General features: G+C 37.0%; 1 protein-coding gene and 1 non-coding gene across 2 annotated transcripts in view; one reads left to right on the forward strand and one right to left on the reverse strand.

Moving 5' to 3' along the window:
* Positions 1-908: 908 nt before the first annotated feature.
* On the reverse strand, positions 909-5,769 carry LOC114198263 (uncharacterized). The gene is made up of 3 exons (XR_003607072.2): positions 5,651-5,769; positions 4,784-5,267; positions 909-1,659 (listed from the first exon to the last, which is right to left on the reverse strand). It is a non-coding gene; the product is annotated as an uncharacterized LOC114198263 (transcript).
* A 3,743-nt stretch (positions 5,770-9,512) lies between these two features.
* BDP1 (BDP1 general transcription factor IIIB subunit) overlaps positions 9,513-22,243 on the forward strand; it is an 87,179-nt gene continuing 74,448 nt past the window's right edge. The window contains exons 1-7 of the mRNA XM_028089637.2: positions 9,513-9,912; positions 12,532-12,808; positions 14,461-14,570; positions 15,458-15,517; positions 17,016-17,144; positions 18,286-18,419; positions 19,553-19,647. Of these exons, the coding sequence (XP_027945438.1) occupies positions 9,701-9,912; positions 12,532-12,808; positions 14,461-14,570; positions 15,458-15,517; positions 17,016-17,144; positions 18,286-18,419; positions 19,553-19,647 (1,017 nt within the window). The 5' untranslated portion in view covers positions 9,513-9,700. The remainder of the gene's footprint in view (positions 9,913-12,531; positions 12,809-14,460; positions 14,571-15,457; positions 15,518-17,015; positions 17,145-18,285; positions 18,420-19,552; positions 19,648-22,243) is intronic.

A 22,243-nucleotide genomic window follows, 5' to 3' on the forward strand; every position in this document is an offset into this window, starting at 1 on the left:
CCCTGCCTTGAATAGAAAAACTCTTTACAAGGCACAACTTGAAAATACATAGATTCTCACTCTTCTCAAGTGAGTAACTTCATCCCATCTATAAAAACATGCAGAAAAAAAGCAAAATATATTCTTAAAAAGTTAGAAAAATGATGTCAGTAATCAGTATTTCCTGTGAGTCCTATTTTTTTTTTTTTTAAAAACGAGCTATAGTGTGTTGAGTGGGTAACAATTTCTTACACATGCAATAGAAAAGGTACTCAAAAGGAATCAAGTAACTGATGAATCTGCCCTCACTGTTCTCACCTTGGGCAGTAGCAGTTGCTCCCTCATATATCTCAGCAGGACTCATGAAGATTGCTAATGACGATCCACTACCGTGTTAAGGATAAAGCAAGGTAGCAATTTTAATGCCTATGAGGGTGTTCTATGGAGTTCAGTATTTTCTAAATTACATTTTAAAATTGGCACTACTTCATTTAAGTAAGTTTATCTTGCTTTAGCAACATACCAAAAGAATGATCTAAAGTTAGTGCATAAATTAACTTTACTGACTGGATGCAATTATTCACTTGTATTTTTCCCTTAATACCTTGTGATTGAGATATTAACAGAAATATCTTGACCAGTTACGATGTTTAGAAGTTTAGATATTTTAGTTACCTTGCTTAAATATACTACAAGAAAAGAAACTAAAGTGTCAATATATTACAGCAATTACAGTTAATGTTCTTCTCAGATAACTTTTTTGTCTGCCTTGAGGAAATGTGTAGTCATGTTTTAGTTAAAAACTAAACCCTTTATCTTAACAATGAATTCATTCAAGTGCCATTTTTTTTTTTAAGATGCAGTTTTGGATTTATGTCTTAATGATTAATTACAACATAGAGATCTTCCTTATCTTAATATCCATGTTCTTTTGGAAACTGCAGTTTTCCCCAGATTTATAAGGATTAACTTTTAAAAAGTTAAAGTTATTCCACTACATAGGGCATTTTAAACATGGAAATTATTTGTTACAAAACAAAACAAAACAACAAACCCAAAGTATACAGCTGAAAGCATAACAAGTTCTTTGTACTCATGACTTATCACTGTGTAGAAATTCTGGAGATAGGATTACCGAAATCAGACCCATAAAGAATCTTTGCAGTACAATCAGACTTCATCACCCCTTTTATTAGAAAGTAACTTAAGCTGTTGCAATCCTTTTGCCCTTATAACTACCATCATATAAAGTTTGAAGACTTAAGTTAACCCCAAAAATAGAACAAAGTTTTACTTTAACTAAAAGCTACAGTAATGTGAAGATAAAAACTTCCCATTTGCCTCTTTCAGTATTAGACACTTAGGATTCCACCCCATTAATAGGTGGTACCATTGCTAAGTGACCTATGTCAAGATTACCAGAACCTTTGTTAAAATAGGAGGCCAAGATCTGTCAACAGTGGTAGACTCTGCAGTCATCATGCCTATTTGCTTCAGAACAGTGTAGTCTTGGGTGCCTGGGCGGCTCAGTTGGTTAAGCGACTGCCTTCGGCTCAGGTCATGATCCTGGAGTCCCGGGATGGAGTCCCACATCGGGCTCCCTGCTCAGCGGGGAGTCTGCTTCTCCTTCTGACCCTCTTCCCTCTCGTGCTCTCCCTTTCTCTCTCAAATAAATAAAATCTTAAAAATAAAAAAAAAACAGAACAGTGTAGTCTTAAACCCTTCTCTAGGTTAATGTATTTCCATATTTATCACTATTAAGTCACAAGTTTTTCAGTCTCAGAATAGCTTAAAAAATGATACTCTTACAACAAGAGTGAATCTTTTGTACTTTGTACTAAACTGTGTACTTTGGGTGATCATGTGTTAATATACGTTCAACAGTTACAACAGACTTACCACTCTGGTAGGGCATATTCATAATGGAGGCTATGTATAAATAGAAGCAGGGGATACATGAGCAATCAATTTTATTGTGAACCTAAATCTGTTCTAAAGAATATAGTCTATTAAAAGAAAGGCACTTACTCCAAAAAATTTTAAAGCTGTAAGCAAAACTCCAAGAATTTTCTCAGTAAGTTACTCTTCGTTTAGTTTGTATTTAGTTGCTATTCCAGGTGGGTCTGTACTATCTCTTGTAAATTCTTCAACCAAACCAGTTAATTACAAAGCAACATTAGATAAATATATCATAAATTCTATTATACAATCAAGCTGACTTTAAATAAGATCTACTTTAACAAAGTTTATGACAAAATTCTAGATTTATAGGAGATTCTATTATATCATGTTACCTCTCTAGCAAATTATAAAAATGCTCACCGCTGATAAAAAAAAATAACGTTCACCAATATATCACATGAATGGTTAGTGTTTTATTCTTTGAAGAATGGTTCTGAAACATTACACTAAGTCAGGCTGAAAGGTAAAGTTTAAAATAGTTTTATAAGGATATAACATATGACTGTTTGCTCCACAAAATTTTGACCTTAGAGCTTATGATACACCTAGTTGGCAATAACACCCAGGTTTTTCCAAATAGTCATCATTTTTCTCTCGTCTGCATAGACTTCTTCTCATTAGCTGCCTTCTGCTTTTGTTGCATTATCTCAGAGTCCCTATAATGGGGGAAAAGGCTGTGAGTTGTTACAGAAAAACTGATTTTATGTTTTCTTGTTTTGTATACATAACCCATTAAGCATATTAGAAAACAATCTAAAAGATAGAAAGATTCACATCTTTCTGTTTTCATGGCAACAAAATGGGAAAACAAAGCATGGAAGGGCTTTGAAGTCACATCTTATTTTGAAAACCATCTGTATTGTTATTATCTTGGGCAAATAATGACCTTTCGAAATCAGGAAAGTAGTTACTAGGGTTGTTTTGTGGAATAGCTATGAATATATCTACCTGACATTAGGCAGCTATATACAGAAATAATGGCAATTACTCTTGGTTGTCAACAAAGTTAATATATTCTATTTTTCTCTGAAAGAAGCATTTAAGAAGTCTTCTAGATATCCAAAATGGTACCTAGCATTAGGACATAGATGTTATGAAGCAATGAAGTTTCTTACAAGCCTGAAAGCGCAATAGCTAGTGATTAAAAATGGATTACACTAAAAAACAGCAGGATATTCAGGCATTTCCTTAACCCTTTGTGTCTTTAGCTGAACCTCCATATATCATATTAATTCAACTACAACCAGACTACCTGGGCTAGATGGTCCAGGAAATCCTTATTCAAAAAAAAAAAAAAAAATACATTAAATGGCTTTGTAATCAATACCTACTATGTGCCAATTTGCTGACTCTGGATTAAGTCCCATAGCAACTGTTATCACCCCCATGATTCAAATTAAAAAAAAATTAAAAGTTTAGAGCTAAATAATTTGCCTTAAATCACATAAAACCCAAGTTTGTCCAATTTCAAAGTTCAGGCTCTTTCCTGTTATCACAGATTTACTGTGAGATTTTAATTCAGGGTAAGTAGCTCTGTCCATGACAGTAGACATTTCTGTAAAGCCAATAGCAAAGATGAGGAATGAGGATGAAGGAAAAACAAGACAGCTACAAGAAATGAAGTATCATGGATACTCAAGTTCAGAGCCCCCATTTCCTATTCTATACATTGAGGCTAATACCACTTTTCAGGGTAATGAATAGAGATAATATGTATAGAGTACCCAGTACAGAGCTTTCTAACAAGTGGATGTTCACTTAACAGGGACTATTACTGAGCCAAGCTAGACTAGGGTTCCCCACTAAAAATTTCAGGGTCACTGATTTGTACCATGTTCACTTTTATTCCAATGTGGGTAAACAGAAGTTTAGGGAAAACCTTATCACTTTAAAATCACAGAAAGCATGAAGTGATAATTAACCCAATGTGGGGCTTGAAGTCATGACTCAAGAGTCACATTCTTCACTGTTGAGCTAGCCAGGTGTCCCCCAAACGATTAACTCTAGTTGCACATTGAAATCACCTGGGGACCTTTTCTAAAGGCAGGTTTAACTTGGGCACAGTAAAATTTACCTAGAGCACTAGTTATGCCCAGCCCCAGACCAATTAAATCAAGACTGGATTTAAGGTACAGGCTTGAGTAGCCTTTAGGGTTTCCCAGGTGGTTCTAATGTGCAGGCTTGAGGATCACAGAGAAGCCCCACTGAAGCACGTGTAGTCAATTCTCCACCTGACCTCCAAATTATACATAGACAAAGTTTGTTTTTAGAAAATTAAGCTTGTTTATAAATATGAATGCTTTTTTAAAAAATTTAGGCTGCACTCTCCAAATATTTCTGTAGCAATTCTGTATTATTTTTCACATAATCGTACATCAAGACTGTGCACCTGCATTTTCTCCAACACAAAGGATCTTCAGAAATCAATATAGCTACATACACTTTTTTGTGTCTCCTTCAGAACCTTAATCCCTGTAATTGAGTCAGCTGTTATCTTGACTAGTTTGGGTAGGATGTCTCCCTTGAAAATGCTGTATCTCTAGTACCTAACAGTGCCTGCCATGTGGAAGGCATTCAAATATTTTGCTAAATGAAATTTTTATGGTTGTGGTGAGTGAAGCCTGAGAGTCTCTTCAAGACTATGGCTTGAGAGCTGGAAATTTTTCATTCAGGTATTGGGATAATTACTACCTTATATATAGTTTTAGTGTGCATGCAACAAATGCTCAACTGTTACTCCTATATGCAGTCTAAGCCTAGTTCTACCAAGGATTTAAAACATTCTCTCCATTCTCCAAAACAAAAACTTCAGTGACTTGAAAATTCCATTAGTATCACTTACCTCTGCCTTCTCTGAGAGGTGGTCAAGCTATCCTCTTTCCTTTTTCCCTTGCTAATTTCCTGGGATTTCTTCATGTTTTTCTGGCGGGCAAGTTCTCGCTGATTTCCTCCTACAAAGTCAAAGTCATGCTCTTTCCCCATCCCCCAAAAAATTACGAATTCCGTAAAAACGCTCTTATTTAAATGCATCTGAAGTTGGCTTTTTAACAGATACTCCCAGCAGAGTAATTACACTGAACGCTGCTGTTGCGGTACCTGACGAGGAGGAAGTAAACCCTTAAGAATATTATACCAGTGAATGTGTTCACTGGCTGTAAATACCAGGCATTCCACTCCTCAGTCTATACGGGTCAGTATTCCAAATTAAGGTCTAGCTTTTGAAAAGCGTGAATGGAAAGGATAGATACACAGGGAACACAGCTCCTTAAGTTGGTCCATCACAATTCGACTGTTAGGCGAACAAATGCGGCTATTCGAGAAACCACCTGTAAGGGCCAAACAAAAGAACGAGGGAGGAGACTCAGTCGGAGCTTCCAGTCCTCATCAGGCCTTAGGACCTTAAGCACCAGCTAGAAACCCCTTTCAGAACGGGACGCCTCCCGGGACTGCCGTCCTCACACACCTCACCTTCGGAGAGCTGTTCTTTACCGTGTAAACTCGCACCTGACCGGCAGGTACTAGCCCGATTTCTCAGGCGGACCCGAAGCTAACCTTTCCTCTCCCTTTGCGTACTGAGAACAGGGTCCCCGCGCCGCCGGACCGAAGGGGATACACCAGCCAGCCTCCGCCTCCGGTCCAGCGGCGCTTCGGAGCTAGCCTCCCGCAGCGGACGCTCCCCGCCGCGTTTCCCACCCGTCCGCACACTCACGGGCCATGCTGACACCGGACTGAGCCTAGAAGAGAGCCCCTCGGGAAAGCAACGGCCTCCTAACACGCTCAGAGGTCGTCCCCACTGGCGGCCCTTAAAGGCTGAGCCCTCGCGGGCCCTCTGCGGGGCAACACCTCCCCTCCTTCATGGCCCCGCCCACCGCGGCCTGACTGCGGCCGCCCGCGAGCCGGGCGAGCGACTGCGCGTGCGCTGCCAGGTAGGCGGGGCGGACCCCGCCAAGGGTCCAGGACCCGCAGGTCGGGAAGATTAATCCGCTCTCTGGGGTTATTCGGCCACAGAAGTACGGTCGAGTCTACAAAGCAGGTCCCGCGTCTGTGGATTTTACCTACTGTGTACCCAACACTGGGGCCTGGCCAGCCTCCATTTTTTGGAAACGACAAAAACAATAAATGCTACTATATCTCATTTTTCAACAAAGAACGTTAACGTTTATTCATCCCTTGCAGAAGCGGGAAGAGGAGGAAGGGGCCAAAACAGATTGAGGGTTAACTCTGCAGAAGTCAGTTTGGCTCTTTACATATTTTCTTTCGTTATTCCTGCACCAAGCCTGTAACGTAGGCTTCGTTGTTCGCATTTTACGAAGAGGAGATTGAGACTCTGAGTCCAGGAGCGACTGACCTAACAGGTAGGGACTTGTAGAAGTGAGATCGAATTTAAGACACTCTTAAGTCTCTTCATTTCCCGTTTGATCCCAGTGTCTTTGTCATGGTCGACAGTATTTTAGGAGTTTTAGGTTAATGGCTCTGTGCTTGGGTTGTGTGATGTGAAGGGAATGGCAGGGAATGCAGTTTTATCACACATTCCTAATAGCCCAGGATAACCTTGGAACCTGAGTAAAAGCCGTCGTGCGTTTGCCATAGCTAGAAACAGACGTGGGAAGATGCCTATTGGTTAATACTTATATTCTTCATCTATCCCGTTAATTATTACAAACTGATAAATGTGTAGAGTTAGTCTGTACACCGTAAAATTGCCCTATTTTAAAAAAAGATTTAGTTAAGAGAGAGAGAGGGAGAGAGCACAAGAGGAGGGAGAGGGAGAAGGAGAGAAGTAGACTCCCCTCTGAGCGGGAAGCAAGTTGCTGGGGCTCCAACCCAGGACCTTGAGATCATGACCTGAGCCCAAACCAAGAGTCTGCTGCTTAACCCACTGAGCCACCCAGGTGCCCCCCCCCCCATCGCCGTGTTTCTAGAAGACTTATTTTGGAAAATGTCAAACATATACAAAAGTATAGAAAATACTACAATGCACTCTCAGTATATATGACCAAGCTTCAATAATGTTTAACTCCTAAGAATCACCTATTTTAGAGAAGGTAGGAGAAAGTGGTGAAGACTTAGAACTCTGGAAATGGAATGTGTTGGTTGAAAGCCCAGCTCTACCAATGAGTAGATATGTGAACTTGGGCATGTTACTTCATTGCAGTAAAGCTCCCTTACCAGTAAAATGGGAAGGCAAATGTACCTCCTTAATTAACTGAATTAATGTATGTGAAGTACTAAGTGCCCAGTATATGGTTGCCCTCAGTAAGTTACCTATTATTGTCATTCTTTTAACCTCAGAGAGCCTTGTGTGCTTGTCACTCTCCTTAAGCCCCACCTCTCTTCAATAGTGCTTATGTCTAATTCCACTTAAGCAACTTTTGGAGTAACGAGCAGGGGGAAAAGATTGACTTTCTGGCCTGGCTCATAAAGAAGGGAAAGAAGCACTTTGGGATTGGAAGGTAAGTGGTAGCATTGTTGTTTCTGTGTGTGGTCTTAATTTACAGTCTAATTGAGCTTTTTCTTTGGGGCTGCAAATATACTTTGTGAGTTGTAGGGTTACATATGATGTACACAAGAAATGTTGGGTGTGTCTGCCAGAGAAAACTGAAGACTTTTGAAATTACTGTGATGCCATTATGAATTTACTCCACAAACTTGGTTGTGTAACAAATATCTTAGGACTTTGTATTTATTTATTTTTAAAGATTTTATTTATTTATTTATTTGAAAGAGAGAAGGGGTGGGTAGAGAGCGAGCTCGTGGAGGAAGGAGCAGAGGGAAAGGGACAAGTAAGACTGTAAGCTGAGTGCAGAGCCCCGCCCCGGGACTCAATCTCAGGACCTGGAGATCATGACCAGAGCCGAAATCAAGAGTCAGACGCTTAACCAACTGTGCCACCCAGGTGCGCCTGACTTTATATTTAATAACAAAATTAAATCTTTGTTCCCATGTTTATACTAGTGAGAAATTAAATCTTTGTCATTATTGACTGCCTTATGTACAGAATTGTGGGAATGTCCTAGATTCTTAGGTGGAACAGAACATTTGGGGAAAGGCAATGTGTCATTGTACCAGAATATATTGTGCAAAGCTCTGTGGTCCTGGTAGCGGCTCCAAGATTCCTGAGACATCTTTAGTAGGGGTTTCTTTGTCAAATTCTTGAGCTTCTCTTGGTGTATCTGATGTCCTGGTCCCTCCCCCAGGGTATTGGAGGGAGCCCACAGGATCCACAGACCTCCAATTTCTTTACAGTCTGAGAGGAATTTCTTCTCTCTTCTGTGCTTCTATCCTTGTTATCTTACTCTCAAAAACACTTGCCTTTCTTACTCCTTCTTGATGACATAGCAAGGATTAATTAATAAAGGATTTAATTCATTTGACATTTTGTTATCAACGTAGCAAGCAGGATGTTCTTGTAAAATATTGTCCTTCTAAGAAGGAAGTCGGGCCTCTTTGTTGCAATGAGTCAGGGAATTTATATTGCAGTTTCAAAAACTGGCCCATACTGTGTGGGGCCAACCTCATCTATGGCCATTTTTCCTGACCTTATAGAAGCCTAAAGTACTTACTACCTAAAGTAACCCAGCTTTCCATTAATCTCTGTCATAGTGCCATTTATTTATTTTTAAAGATTTTATTTATTTATTTGACAGAGAGAGACAGCACAAGTAGGGGGAGCAGCAGGCTCCCAGCTGAGCAGGGAGCTGGATGCAGGGCTGGATCCTAGGATCCTGAGATCATGACCCTCGGGGAAGGCAGATGCTTAACGAACTGAGCCACCCAGGTGCCCCTGTCATAGTACCCTTTAAATTTGTTTCATAGCATTTAATAAATCCTTAAATTGTTCTTTTGTTGTATTTTTTCTCCCCAACCCGGAACACCTTGTTTATTGCTCTATTGCTATCTCCTGAAGCAGATTAAGAACACTAATTTACTGTAACTATATAATTTTAACTATAATAATTTTTGAACAGGTATATTTAAAAGGGCACAAAGGTTTACAGTGAATGGTCTTTCTCCCACGACATGTTCCAGAAACCTAGCTCCCATTCTAGGAAATAATTTACCAGTTTCTTCACACCTGAATTTGTAATTTATGTTCTACTCAATTTAGAATTTCTAAGTTCTGGGGGTGTGCTGGTGAACAGGCACTACTATACAAGACCTTTTTTTTTTTTAAGTTTTTATTATTATTTTTTTAGTAATCTCTACCCGCAACGTGGGGCTGAAACTCCCGACCCCAAGATCGAGAGTCCCACGCTTTTCTGATTGAGCCAGTTAGGTACCCCATGATTTTAATAGTCTCCTAAAGATTTGGGCTGAAGGACTTGACTACCTCCTTCCCCTCCTTTCAGTAACTCCTAGGGATTCCTGATGAGGGGAGCGCGGTTCACCGTGCGTCCCAATTTCCGGTTCACAAGTAACTCTATAGTTTGACAGTTACCATGGCTCCGGGAGATGTGCGTCTTACGTTCTTCCGCGGCGCTGGCTGATGGCGTACTCAGTTCCGGCGCCCTCCCTATGAGGGCGGGGAAGCAAGGTACTGGGGGAAACTTAGCTCTTAGTGTAGCAGGGTCATGAAGAAGAGGCGGCGGCGGGAGGAAGGAGGAGGCGGCGGGGGTGAGAAACTGCGGTAGCTGTCCGCTGGCCTGTTGGCGTGGCTGTGTGGAAAGGGCGTAGTTCTTAATCCCTTCTCCGGGCAGCGGCCGGGGCTCGGGGCTGAGAGCGGCCCTGGGGCCGCCTCCCCGGGCCCCCTGGCTCCGCCATGTTCCGCAGGGCACGCCTTAGCGTGAAGCCGAATGTCAGGCCTGGTGTAGGCGCCAGGGGTTCAACCGCTCCCAACCCCCAACGTGGACAAGAGGCTCCGAGGCCCCAGGATCCTGCAGCGGCCTCTTCCCCGAAGCCAGCGGAGTCTACAGATGTGCCCTTGGTGGACTGCGGGGGATCCGAGCCCCAAGAAAAGGCTCCCAGGAGCAGGTAAGTGCATGCAGAGGGGAGCATTTTCATCTGCCCTGCCTCTCCGGGCCTGTCACTTGGAAGCTGACGAGATGAATTTACCATAGGAATCCTCCGTCGCCTGCATTAAGCCTTAGAGTTGAGGCCCTATGAACCTCCTCTCGTCTGCAATTTGTCGCTCTGTCCACAAGGTGTGGCAAATGTGGATTTTGTTAAGGTTTGTAGATTCTCGGAGTGGGGACCGTGTCTTCAAGGTGTGGTGGGAAGAATCCACATGTAACAGTTTTGAAGTGAAAAACATCCACACATGGTAATGTTCATTAGCTTAGATTACTTTACTGTAATTTTTATTCTTTCGGAGTACTTTGAGGAGGGTAAGTAGTTTTTAAAATTTTTAAAACATTCATTTATTCTTAGAAGACCAATGTTATTTTGGTTCTGCTGCTTCGAGTCAGTGGAAAGGAGATGTGGTTACTTGCTTTGATTTGATGGCATGCCCCTTTATAGTGGCCTTGTTTTCTGAAGGGAAGAGCATGTGCCAGTACCACATTTGGATTCAGGATTTTTTTCTTAATTTAGCAATTTATTAGACTTGGCCAGGCAGAATTTACTTACTGTAAAATGGAGATAATATTACACGCTTTGGAGAGTTATTGTGGAGTTTAGAAAAAACTGACATAAACTATCTTGCATAGGACATGACAGAATAGTTGCTTACAAAAAGTTATTTGTTTGAAATAAATGCAATGGTAGTAATTAACAAAGTAATTAAAGTTAAGACATGTTGGTCTACTAATAACCTCTGTTTCTGTAATATGAACGTGAGGAAAGCAGTTAAACCTGACCCTATTAAATGACAATGAGCTGGTATAAATTCTCTGTATGCTCTGACAGGAAGGTGAAAATTTTATCCCTTTCTTTTTGGCCAAACTTTGTTGGCCTATACTGGTGCTGGGTATAGGGTGTTATTTTGCCAGCTTAGTGATGCTTGGTAATCTCCAAGTTTCTTATATGAATACTTTTTCAAAATTTCTCCTAAAAAAAGAAATACAAATATCAGTCCCTGTTAATAAAGTTTGCCCAGATCCTGTTAACTACACATAAGTGCGTGCTGTTTGATAATTTAATAAATTACTCAGGTTCTGTAGTTTTGAGACATTTGAGGTTGAGGATATTTGGTTTCTTACAGTTGGCATTTAGGGAGTATATTTGTTTGTTTTACCTTCCGTTTTTCTTTTTTATGGGTTTTTGTAGTTGTAAAACATAGGACGTACGTTTTGTCCTTATGGTTTCAACATAATTGGGTGAAATGCACATGGTCCATGTATCATGTTATAAAGGCTGAGATAAGAATTTAAATTGGAGATTTATTTGGGTGCCTGGCTGACTTAGTCGGAAGAGCATGCAAGTCTTGATCTTGGGGTTGTTTGGGCCCTACACTGAGTGCAGAGATTACTAAAAAATAATAAACTTCAAAAAAAAATGGAGATTTCTTGGAAAGGTTATTCTATAGGTCTAGGCGTTTTCCACTTTTTAAAAAAAAATTTTATTTGTCAGAGAGAGAGAGAGGGTGCACAAGTAGGGGGAGCAGCAAGTAGAGGGAGAAGCAGGCTCCCCGCTGAGCATGGAGCCTGATGCAGGACTCCATCCCAGGACCCTGGGATCATGACCTGAGCCAAGGCAGACGCTTAACCGACTGAGCCACCCAGGTGCCCTGACTGCTTTTAATTCTTATACCCTTTGTCTTCTTGACTTAATTTGCTTTCAGGCCATTCCTGAAATATGTATATCCAATCTGAGCTATACCTAATATGTAATTTGGAGTGACTGAGTACTTTTGTTGAGTGAGGAGTTTGATAGCTGTGTAACTAGTTACCAACAAAAGATAAATGACTTCTGGGGCGCCTGGGTGGCTCAGTCATTAGGCGTCTGCCTTCGGCTCAGGTCATGATCCCAGGGTCCTGGGATCGAGCCCCACATCGGGCTCTCTGCTCAGTGGGGAGCCTGCTTCTCCCTCTCCCACTCCCCTGCTTGTGTTCCCTCTCTCGCTGTGTCTCTCCCTGTAAAATAAATAAATAAAATCTTTAAAAAAAAAAAGATAAATGACTTCTGCCTCAGGCAGTATTTGGTTTGATTAATGTAGCTAAATGTATATTCTCAAATACTGTAGTAGAGATATTTTAGAAGTTTAAAGTTTTGTATGTTTGGTTTGACTGATCTCAGGTTGATAGAGTAAAATTTCAGTAATATAGATCAGTTCAGGGGGATGTCAATATAGATTATAAAGAAAAACAGTTGTCAGTGGCTCAAAATAGGGTAATTAAGCTTTAATTTCTAACTTGGCCTTTTGTTTTCCTTAAAAGAGTTAGCATGAGCATGAAATAATATGTTCTATTGCTGTAAGGGACTTGAAGTTTAGGAAAAAAACAACCTTTTTTTAGAATTTATATATCTGTTAAAAACATTTACTAAATAAAATTTTTATTGCAGTCTCATGATTAATGTATATTTCAAGTTATTGATTTTTTTTTAATAATGAGATTCTACTGTTCTAGATTTTCACCAGGCTAGTTTTTTGAAACTAGAATATGAAAGATCCATGGTGCCCCCTTTTTTTTTCTTTTTTTAAAATTTCAACAGTGATGAAAAGACTGACAGTGAGAATTATGTTGAAGAATCCAGTAAATCTTCCTCTACTGTTTCACAGAGAAGAAAGAGAATATCAAGTACTCCTACTCTGGTTAAGCCTGGTGTCAATGTTCCTTCAGAATCTCATCCCTTATCTACAGTTAATCAAGAAGTTCCACAGCCAAACCCTGTTTCAACAAAAGAGGAACAACCATGTTCAGACAGATACCGATTATATAAAGCCCAGAAACTAAGAGAAATGTTAAAAGAAGAATTAAGAAAAGAGAAGGTAAGGGAGACAAAAATCACATTTTGACTGGTCCCTGCTAGAATTCTGTTTTTATGTTAATAAGGCATCATTTGGAGTAAAAATATCTATAGCATTTAATGGAGCATAATCAATATCCTTTTTGTTTTTGTTTTTATTATTAACATATTATTTGTTTCAGGGGTATAGGTAGGTCTGTAATTGAATAGTCAATATCCCTTTTGTTAACTGATTAATAAGCCCAATGGACTTAATAAGCTTTTTCCCCCACTATGTTAATTTTTATATATTCATCTATATCTTTCATTGTTTTTGGTGAAGGCCACAAATAGAAATTCTGTACATATACATATATAGAAAAATATACAAAGCATATTTATAAAATAAGCCTTCAATCTGATTTTTCATGATGTCCAAGTGACATGAGTTATATTTATTTGAATTAAGACAAGTATACTTGAGCAAGATGAATTGATAATATTTTCTAAGTTGACAATATGGAAATTATAAATGGGAAAAATATGCTCGTATGTGTATAGTAGAGTCCATCTTTTTTGTCCATCTTCTTTTTAATCTTGAAGATTATTTTTCCAAGAGGGCACTGTACCAATAGTGAAGCATGTAAATCCGCAGTTAGATACTTAAGATTTGAATCTTGGGAGTAATTCCTTACTATGTGACCTTGCACAATTTAATTAATTTTTCTGTGTCCTCATCTGCAAAATAAGACTGATGATAGTATGTATCTCATTGGAGGGTTGTAAAGATCGGATGAGTTTATACATGTAAAACACATTTAGACTAGTGTCTAGCAAATACATGTCAGCTCTTATTTTTAATTACAAAATGCCCTTTTTAATTAAGAGGAAGGCACTTAACGTGCTTTATATTTGTTATTTAATTCTGTCACACTTGTGAAGTAGATAACACTATTTTACACAGAAATAGGCTCATGGAGGTTACTTGCTTTGTGTCAAACATCAGTGGGATTTGAATCTATATCCTCTAAAATTGAAGTATTTCAAAATGTTCTGTTTATTGAATCTGCTTAGGTAAATTTATTCTGCGGAATTAAAAAATTAAACATTTGCTTCAAGAATTTTATAAAATTCACAAATCTAGTTCACTACGGGGTAAACAAAAGCTGTATGTTTATAAATTCTTAGTAAACTCTTGTCGTTAGAAGACATTTGTAAGATTTATACATTGAGCTTTTGTCCAGTCCTAGACACTTTAGTTTTTAAGGTTCCTTGTTGTGCTACAACTTTTTAATATTCACTTTAGAAAATTTTTCCTTAAGGGCGCCTGGGTGGCTCAGTTGGTTAAGCGGCTGCCTTCGGCTCAGGTCATGATCCAGGAGTCCCTGGATCGAGTCCTGCTTCAGGCTCCCTGCTCGGCGGAGAGTCTGCTTCTCCCTCTGACCCTCCCCCCTCTCATGTGCTCTCTCTCTCTCATTCTCTCTGTCTCAAATAAATAAATAAAAAAAATCTTAAAAAGAAAAAGCATTAAAAAAAAGAAAAATTTTCCTTAAATTAGGAATAATTGTGGTAGGAATAATATTAAATCACTTGGAATGAATGCAACAGTGAGCTATACCTTGGTGTATAGAACATTTGAAATTCTTCTGTATTTGAAAAATAAAAGTGGATTTTTGTTTGTGTTTGTGTGTCTAGAAGCAATGGAAAAACAAATATGCCATAAATGAAAGTCAGAAGCCACCAGATCGTTCAAAAATGACTATGAGAGATTTCATATATTACCTGCCAGATAACAATCCAATGACGTAAGTAAACTTTACTTTTTTCCTTTCTTTGAGTATGTAGTGCTTTAAGTATCACTCTTAGAGGTTCAATGTTTTCCAAAAGCATGTTGACAAAATTTATAGCACATATGATGTTCTTTTAGAGAGAATTTTTTAACAAAATTTAGTGGTATTTCAGGTTACTGCTTTCTTGGGATGGTATCCTTTACCTCTGAAATTAAAAAGTAAGTTTCTTATATTACTAAGTTGTTGTAAAACCAACTAAACAATTTTTCTCTAATCAGTATTACAGATTCTCTTTCTTGTACACTATAACCTGATTCTAAAAGAATGGTCTAATTTTTATGCCCTACCTCCTAATTAAATATAGTGGCGTTTGATTAATAAATCCTCCAAGAACAAAGCTTCTTTAATCAAAGTTAGCCTGGAGAAGCAGACAGTTTATAATAAATTTCAGTGTTATGTTCTTCATGGTTTAGCAGGTGGATGTAGGAATAATACTGGCATGTTTTCAGTATAGTCTTTTTCAGGTTGGCCTTTTGAAGGAAGGGCCAAAAACCTAGGTTTTGCGTTATTTGACATAGAGAAAAGCCATGTGTAGGTTGCTTTAGGCCTCAGGACTGAGAGAGTCTCCCTTCACTAAGGAATTAGAGAGTAAAAACATTCCGTACTTAGGGTGTAGCAAACTATTTATACTTGATGACAGAATTTTTGACTGAGAAATTGACTCTTGGACCACACACTGTCATTAATAATGATGTTATGGTGTATAATTTTAAAAGCAAGTTAAAATAATTTCTTTCTTGCTAATGCATAGAAGAGACATGTGCAAATTACTTAAAAGTATTTTTTATATTAAATATTAAATCTTTTTACATATTTAAAAACAAATGTTATTTATTTGTTAGTTCTTCACTGGAGCAAGAAAAGAAAACTGAAAAATCATTGACACCAGTCCAAACAAGAGAGTAAGCATTTATCTTACAGTTTTCTTTAAATAAATTCTTTGGTGGGTAGTTTTTAAAAAATGAAATCAAATACTGTTTTTTGTTACAGTCAAGTTACATGTGATAGGAATATTTAAATAGAGTAACAAGAATAAAAGTTAATGTCTGATTTAAATCAAAATGAAAGATCCACACTGTTTATGTATTATATATGGAAATGGCCAGTGGTATGATTTTGGTTAAAGCTTTTAGAATTAAAAAGGATTTTGTTTTGTTTTAGAATAATAATGTAATACAATGGTATAAAAACCACATGGAACAAAAGTATACTGAGAAAAGTGTTCCAGATCTGTTTTTCTGTCATCTTGTTCTTCTGTGGAGGCAACAAATGTTACCGATTTTTTAACGTATCATTCTAGTTCCATTCTGTGTCTCTCTAAACAAGCATGTATATATTTTTCTTTTTCCTTTCCTTTCTTTTCTTTTTATAGTTTTGATGCCACTAGAGATGTACAAGTTTCTTGTTGCCTTCCACACGGCACAGTAATGGTCACTTACTAGTAGGAAATGTCTCCAAGAGGCTTCCTGGGAAGTTACTATAGTTCTGTAATTCAAGATGGGGGGGATTATGGAAAATTGCCAGAAACATTGGGATTTTCTGGTTGTTACTTCAAAGGTTGTTAAGTTATGATTGCTATTCTGCTTAGAATTTATATTGTTTTAAAGCAGAATTCTCAGACTTTAGTAATAGGTTGTATTTTTACAGATTTATGGGTTATGTTTGCTTCTGTAAAACCTTAAGGAGATGATGTAGTTGAATGGAAGGTATGTGGGATTTAGAGTTATTATCTGGAAAACTGTATTTAGCTTCTTGGTCTGCCTTTACTGTTGTGTAATCTAGAGCAAAGATTATTTATCTACTGCAAACCTCAAATTGGTTTGAAAATAGTAATGCTTGGTGCACCTGGTGGCTCAGTTGGTTAAGCATCTGCCTTCAGCTCAGGTCATGATCCCGGGGTCCTGGGATAAAGCCCCACCTGCTCAGCGGGAAGCCTGCTTCTCCCTCTCCCTCCCCTCCTCTCGTGCTCTCTCTCTCAAATAAATAAATTTTAAAAATCTTAAGAGAAAAGGGAAAATACTAATGCCCAAGGATTGTTATGAAGAGTTAATAAAATGGTCTGGAAACTAATGCTTTATAACTAAGGTTTTTTTTTGTTGTTGTTGTTAATTACCCATTATCTATTTGGTTTATCTGATACTTTGTTGAGACAGAAAAGATGATAATTTGTTCCTCTATATTCAAAAGTGAGTAAAAGCTTTTTACTAAGTGCTACCGGATAAAATTAGAGAAATTCTTATAGCCCCGTCCTTAACATGTAATATTTTCAATTAGGTTATAGGGAAAGTTGGAAATAAATAGAAGGTAGGATTTGAAGTAATTTACTTCACAAGTTCGTAGTATTCAGAAAATTACCTCTTTTCATGGATATATGAATTAACTTATCTTTACATTTGGTAGGCAAGAAGGTAAGAGTACTCCTGATCCGGCAGATAATGAAGAACTAGAAGAAGAGGTAGATGACGGACCATTGCTGGTTCCTCGAGTAAAAGTGGCAGAAGATGGTTCCATTATTTTGGATGAAGAAAGGTAAGTTAAAAAAAAAAAGACTGTGGTTTTCAAAAACCTGAGAACAAATGTGCTTTGTTTAATGAGAGAGAGAGTTTCTGCATCAGGCATTGTCACTTAGACACTGATATTTATATTTTTCTAATGGGTATTGTAAATGGAAAAGTGAGTTAGATTCATTTATAATTTCTAGGAATTTTTATGCTATGTTTTGTATGAGAAGATGGTACTACTGATCTGTCATCCATTAACCTACCACCATTGTTTACTAACTTTACTGGTAATTGGGATGAGCTACTGAACTAATCATATGCTGGCCTCTACTGATGATAGATTTCAAAAATTGATTCAGTCTTGAAGTCAAAATTCAGGTTTTCATATTATTGACTAATACCATGTTTTGTTGTTTGGTAATAAGTAATGAAAATGCAGTGAATCATAGGTTTAATATTCTATGATTTCTGTTAGGACAAGGTTTAATTCACCTTGTAGTTTTAATTTCTCAGTTATAACATTAAATTTTTCAAATTTGGCATTGTGCAATTTGTTGTTTGTCCAAAGTATGTTTTTTTAAAAAGAAGATAAATTCACAGGTAGTAAGTAAATAAAAAAGGGTGATAGAAAGTCTTTCGACAGTTTAGTTAAAAAATCTTTTTATAGCATGTAAAATTCTATGATAATTAAACATTAATGCAATACTATTAGTAATTGTTTTTGTGTGTTTTATATTGTGATGATGATTTTACTGGTCATTAAATAATTAAAAGTATTGAACTGCTTTGTGTATAGAAACATGGAACATAAATATCAAATGCTTATATTTCTTGATATTTTCTGCTGGGTCTAGCATGATAAAATATATATTAAATATAGGAGACATTCACAAGTTAATAAAACAAATAATTTTTTGGTGGCCCAAAGATAATGTGTAAATTTTATATTGCTATTAAGGATTTTGGAAAAATGTTGGCATTTATTTTTATTCCTTGGCAATCACATTTTAAGTGAAAATTAGCAGATTCTTTGAAAATATGCATACCTCATATGTTATACTTTTGATATGATTCTGCCATGGTAAATTTCAAAATATAACTATTCAGATATCATTTATTATTTTTCTCTGTTTTTAGTGCAGATCTATTTAAAAATGTGTCTTTTTCAGTTTAACTGTAGAAGTTTTAAGGACAAAAGGCCCCTGTGTGGTTGAGGAAAATGACCCCATATTTGAGCGTGGTTCTACAACTACATATTCCAGCTTTAGGAAAAACTATTACTCTAAACCATGGTCAAATAAAGGTAACTAATTTTCATTTTATTTATTATTATTTTTTTAAGAATTTATTTACTTATTTGACAGAGAGGGAGAGTTAGCGAGAGCAGGAACACAAGCAGGGGGAGTGGGAGAGGGAGAAGCAGGCCTCCCACCGAGCAAGGAGCCTGATGTGGGACTTGATCCCAGGACCCTGGGATCATGACCTGAACCGAAGGCAGACGCTTAATGACTGAGCCACCCAGGCGCCCCACTAATTTTCATTTAAATTGTGTAGGTTATTTATTTGAAATAAAGTGAATAATTTTCTGTAAGTAAATAAAACACAAACCATGTTATTTTCTCTTTAGCTAATTTTACTGGCACCTTCCAGTGGGGTTGCCCCTCCCAATACCATAGAACTATATCTCTGGCTTTATCTTAGTAATGTTTTTAGGAATTAGCGTTATGGTCGTTTGGGCTGGAATATTCCTCTCTGTCAAATCCCTGTATAAAAAACAAAATTTTTGTGGAAAATTATTAATAGTTTTAATACTCATAATAATGTTATACCTTCATTGTATAATAACGTTTGTAAAGGTAAAAATTAGGCTGTTAAAAAAGCATGTAATACCTACGAATGGTATTGCTTATTCTTATAAAAATAATGCAAGTTGTTTTGAGAAAAAAAATTAAAAACAACAGAATAATACAGGGCAACAGGAAAATTCTATACTTCCCTCCTTTCACTTCCGCAGTCCTATTCTGTTGAGGTTACTTCTATTAGTAGTTTCTTAAGTGTTTTTCTAGCTACTTTCTTTCGCATACTAATTAGCACATCTCAGTTGCTTCCATTAAAGCAGTAATATACTGGCTATGACTGACAGTTTGGTCACTTTGAGACCAGAAAGGCAGAATGTTATTGTCGTTGTCTTTTTTTTTTTTTTTTATTCCAGCTGCTTTGGTATGAACATAGAAATTTCTTTTATCATGTTCCTGTATAAAAGTTTAGAGATGTTTGAGATTCATGAAGTTCTTTGCAATAAAATTGACTAAAGATTTCCTAAATACTATTAAGTACTCTCAAATTTATTTTTAACTCAAAATATATACTTAATCTAAGATTTTTTTCCTCTGACATACTGAGATTAATTTTCATTCTTTCTAAATATTTTTACAGAAACAGATATGTTTTTTTTAGCCATCAGCATGGTAGGAACTGACTTTTCTATGATCGGACAGCTTTTTCCTCACAGAGCAAGGATAGAAATTAAGGTAAAGTAAACGCATTACATTCATTGATTGGAAAAGGGCCAAAAGTTACTAATACTATTTTTTTTAACTTTTATTTAAATCTCAGTCCATCCTTTTTCACTACAATGTTTTGGGTAGATCTTTCCCTTTGTATAGCTCAGAAAGTAATGAAATATTAATTGTAATATGAGTAGAGTCTCCTTGGTTTTAGCATATTATTGATATGTTGCCCACTTCTAAAATGGATTTGAGGGAGTACCAATAAAACCAAAGAAATTAAGATAAAAGAAGAGCTAAGTGATGAAGAGAGAAGATAAATGTACCAGAATATTTGGGTTAAGGGTAGCTTCTGAACACAATGTGTTTCTGAATTTCCTCGGAAGGCATGAAGAGAAGCATGGTAAGTTAAGTAATTCTCTTTATCTGAACTAACCATTGTTTTTCTAGGCTATCTTAACTTTTTGGACAGTCAGGGACACTATTAACAACAGCAGTGGTGTGAATTAGTGCTTTAATATGCCTGAAAGAATGAGCATTCTCTGTTTTATTGTTCTTTTTGCGAGAAACTCAATTACAAGTTGGGTGCCTGGGTGGCTCAGATGGTTAAGTGTCTGCCTTCGGCTCAGGTCATGATCCCAGGGTCCCGCATCGGGCTCCCTGCTCCTTGGGAGCCTGCTTCTCCCTCTGCTTCTCTCTCTCTCTCTCTCCTCCTCTGTCTCTCATGAATAAATAAATAAAATCTTTAAAAAAAAAAAAGAAAATTACAAGTTTCCTGGGATCGAGTGCATTTGAGTGCACACTATGTTGCTGTAATGCATTTCCAATTTATGATGACATCTTATTCAACCATGGGTTTTTTTCTTCATTAATTAAAAGAATATTAGGATAGATTTTTTTTTTTCTTGAACTAGACCGGGCATGGATCCTTCGCCTGTGGACCATGTACAATGTAATGGTCATCCTATTTCTGCAAAAGATGAAGAATTGTTTATATTATTTATGTTCCTTTTCTAATGTTGATCTTTGTAAAGAAAACAAAATGTTAAAGCTAGAAATTTTTTTTAAAGATTTTATTTATTTATTTGAGAAAGAGAGAGAAAGAGCATGACAGGGGGAAGGTCAGAGGGAGAAGCAGACTCCCTGCCGAGCAGGGAGCCTGATGTGAGACTCAATCCCGGGACTCCAGGATCATGACCCAAGCTGAAGGCAGTCGCTTAACCAACTGAGACACCCAGGTGCCCTAACACTAGAAATTGACGGTCTAGGGGAGCTTTCTGATTTGAGTAATTAATGATAAGTTTGTCACTAGACTATTTCTCTCTAAAATTATTTAGACTCCTCCCCTAAGTTTAGTATAGTTCAACAGGTCTTTGGGCAAAGTATAGAAAAGTAAAAATGGACTAGTCAGTTATATTGATTTTCAAGTGTTGAACCAAACTTGTATTATTCTTTTTGTATGTTGAATTTTACTGTATTTTCTTGAGGGTTTTTTTTGCATTTTTGTTCATGAGGGATATTTTGTAATTTTTTTTAATGTCTTTGTCCAAAATGTTTTGGTACTAGGATTATGCTGGTCATAGAGAATGAGTTGGAAAATATTCCCTCTTTTATGTGAACAAATTTAAGATTAGTGGTATTTCACCTTTAATGTTTGATAGAATTCAACAGTGAAACCATCTGGGCCTGTAATTTTCTTTGCAGGAAGAATTTTGATTATAAATTCAATTTCTTTAATACCTATAGGTATACTCAGATTTTCAGTTTTGTCTTGTGTCAGTTTTGATGCTAAGCTGTTGAATTTATAGGTATGAAGTTTTTATACTGTTTACTGAAAATTTTAATGTGTGGTGGATAGTCCTCTTTCATTGATAATTGATGTTTTCCTTCTCTCTCCCTTTTGTTTTTCCTTTGTCTTGCTAAGGGTATTTTGACTTCCAAAAATCTTTTTAATGAACCAACTTTTAGCTATACGTTTTCATTTATTTGTGTATTTTCATTTTTTTCAAATTTTTAACTTTTCCTTTCTTCTATTTACTCTGCCTTTAATTTTCTCTTTTTCTAGCTTCTTAAGTTGAAAATTTAGGTTGGCGCCTGGGTGGCTCAGTTGGTTGAGTGACTGCCTTCGGCTTAATGGGTTTAAGTCTACCATCTCAATATTTTCCACTTACCCCATTTGTTTTTCACTTCTCATTTGCTGCCTCCTTTTGGGTTATTCAGATAATTTTAATATTATTTTTTATTTTCTCTTTTGTACCACTTTACTCTTTATGCTTCATACTCCACAAGTAATAAACTCTTAAAGGTATATTCTATTTACCCTTCCTCTTTTGTGCTATTCTATATTTCACTTTTACACAACCCAGTTTTATGTCCAACTTATTTTGGCTTAAAGTCTTTTATCTTTAAAGGAAATTGAGCAGAAAAAAAGAAACTAGTTTTAATATGTAGCCATGTTTAATATTTAGCCACCAGTTTTGATGTTTTTCATTTCTTCTTGTAGGTCTGAATGGCAGGTCTGCTGTTGAAAAATTCTCTCAATTTTGATTTATCTTAAGGTCTCTATTTCAGCTTCACTTTTGCAAGATATTTTTGCTGGATATGCAGGTGGTTTGACAGT

The sequence above is a fragment of the Eumetopias jubatus genome, unplaced genomic scaffold (genome assembly GCF_037043125.1).
Source record: "Eumetopias jubatus isolate StellerSeaLion01/CBP00866 unplaced genomic scaffold, mEumJub1_p1.0 scaffold_5, whole genome shotgun sequence".
NCBI lineage: Eukaryota > Metazoa > Chordata > Mammalia > Carnivora > Otariidae > Eumetopias > Eumetopias jubatus.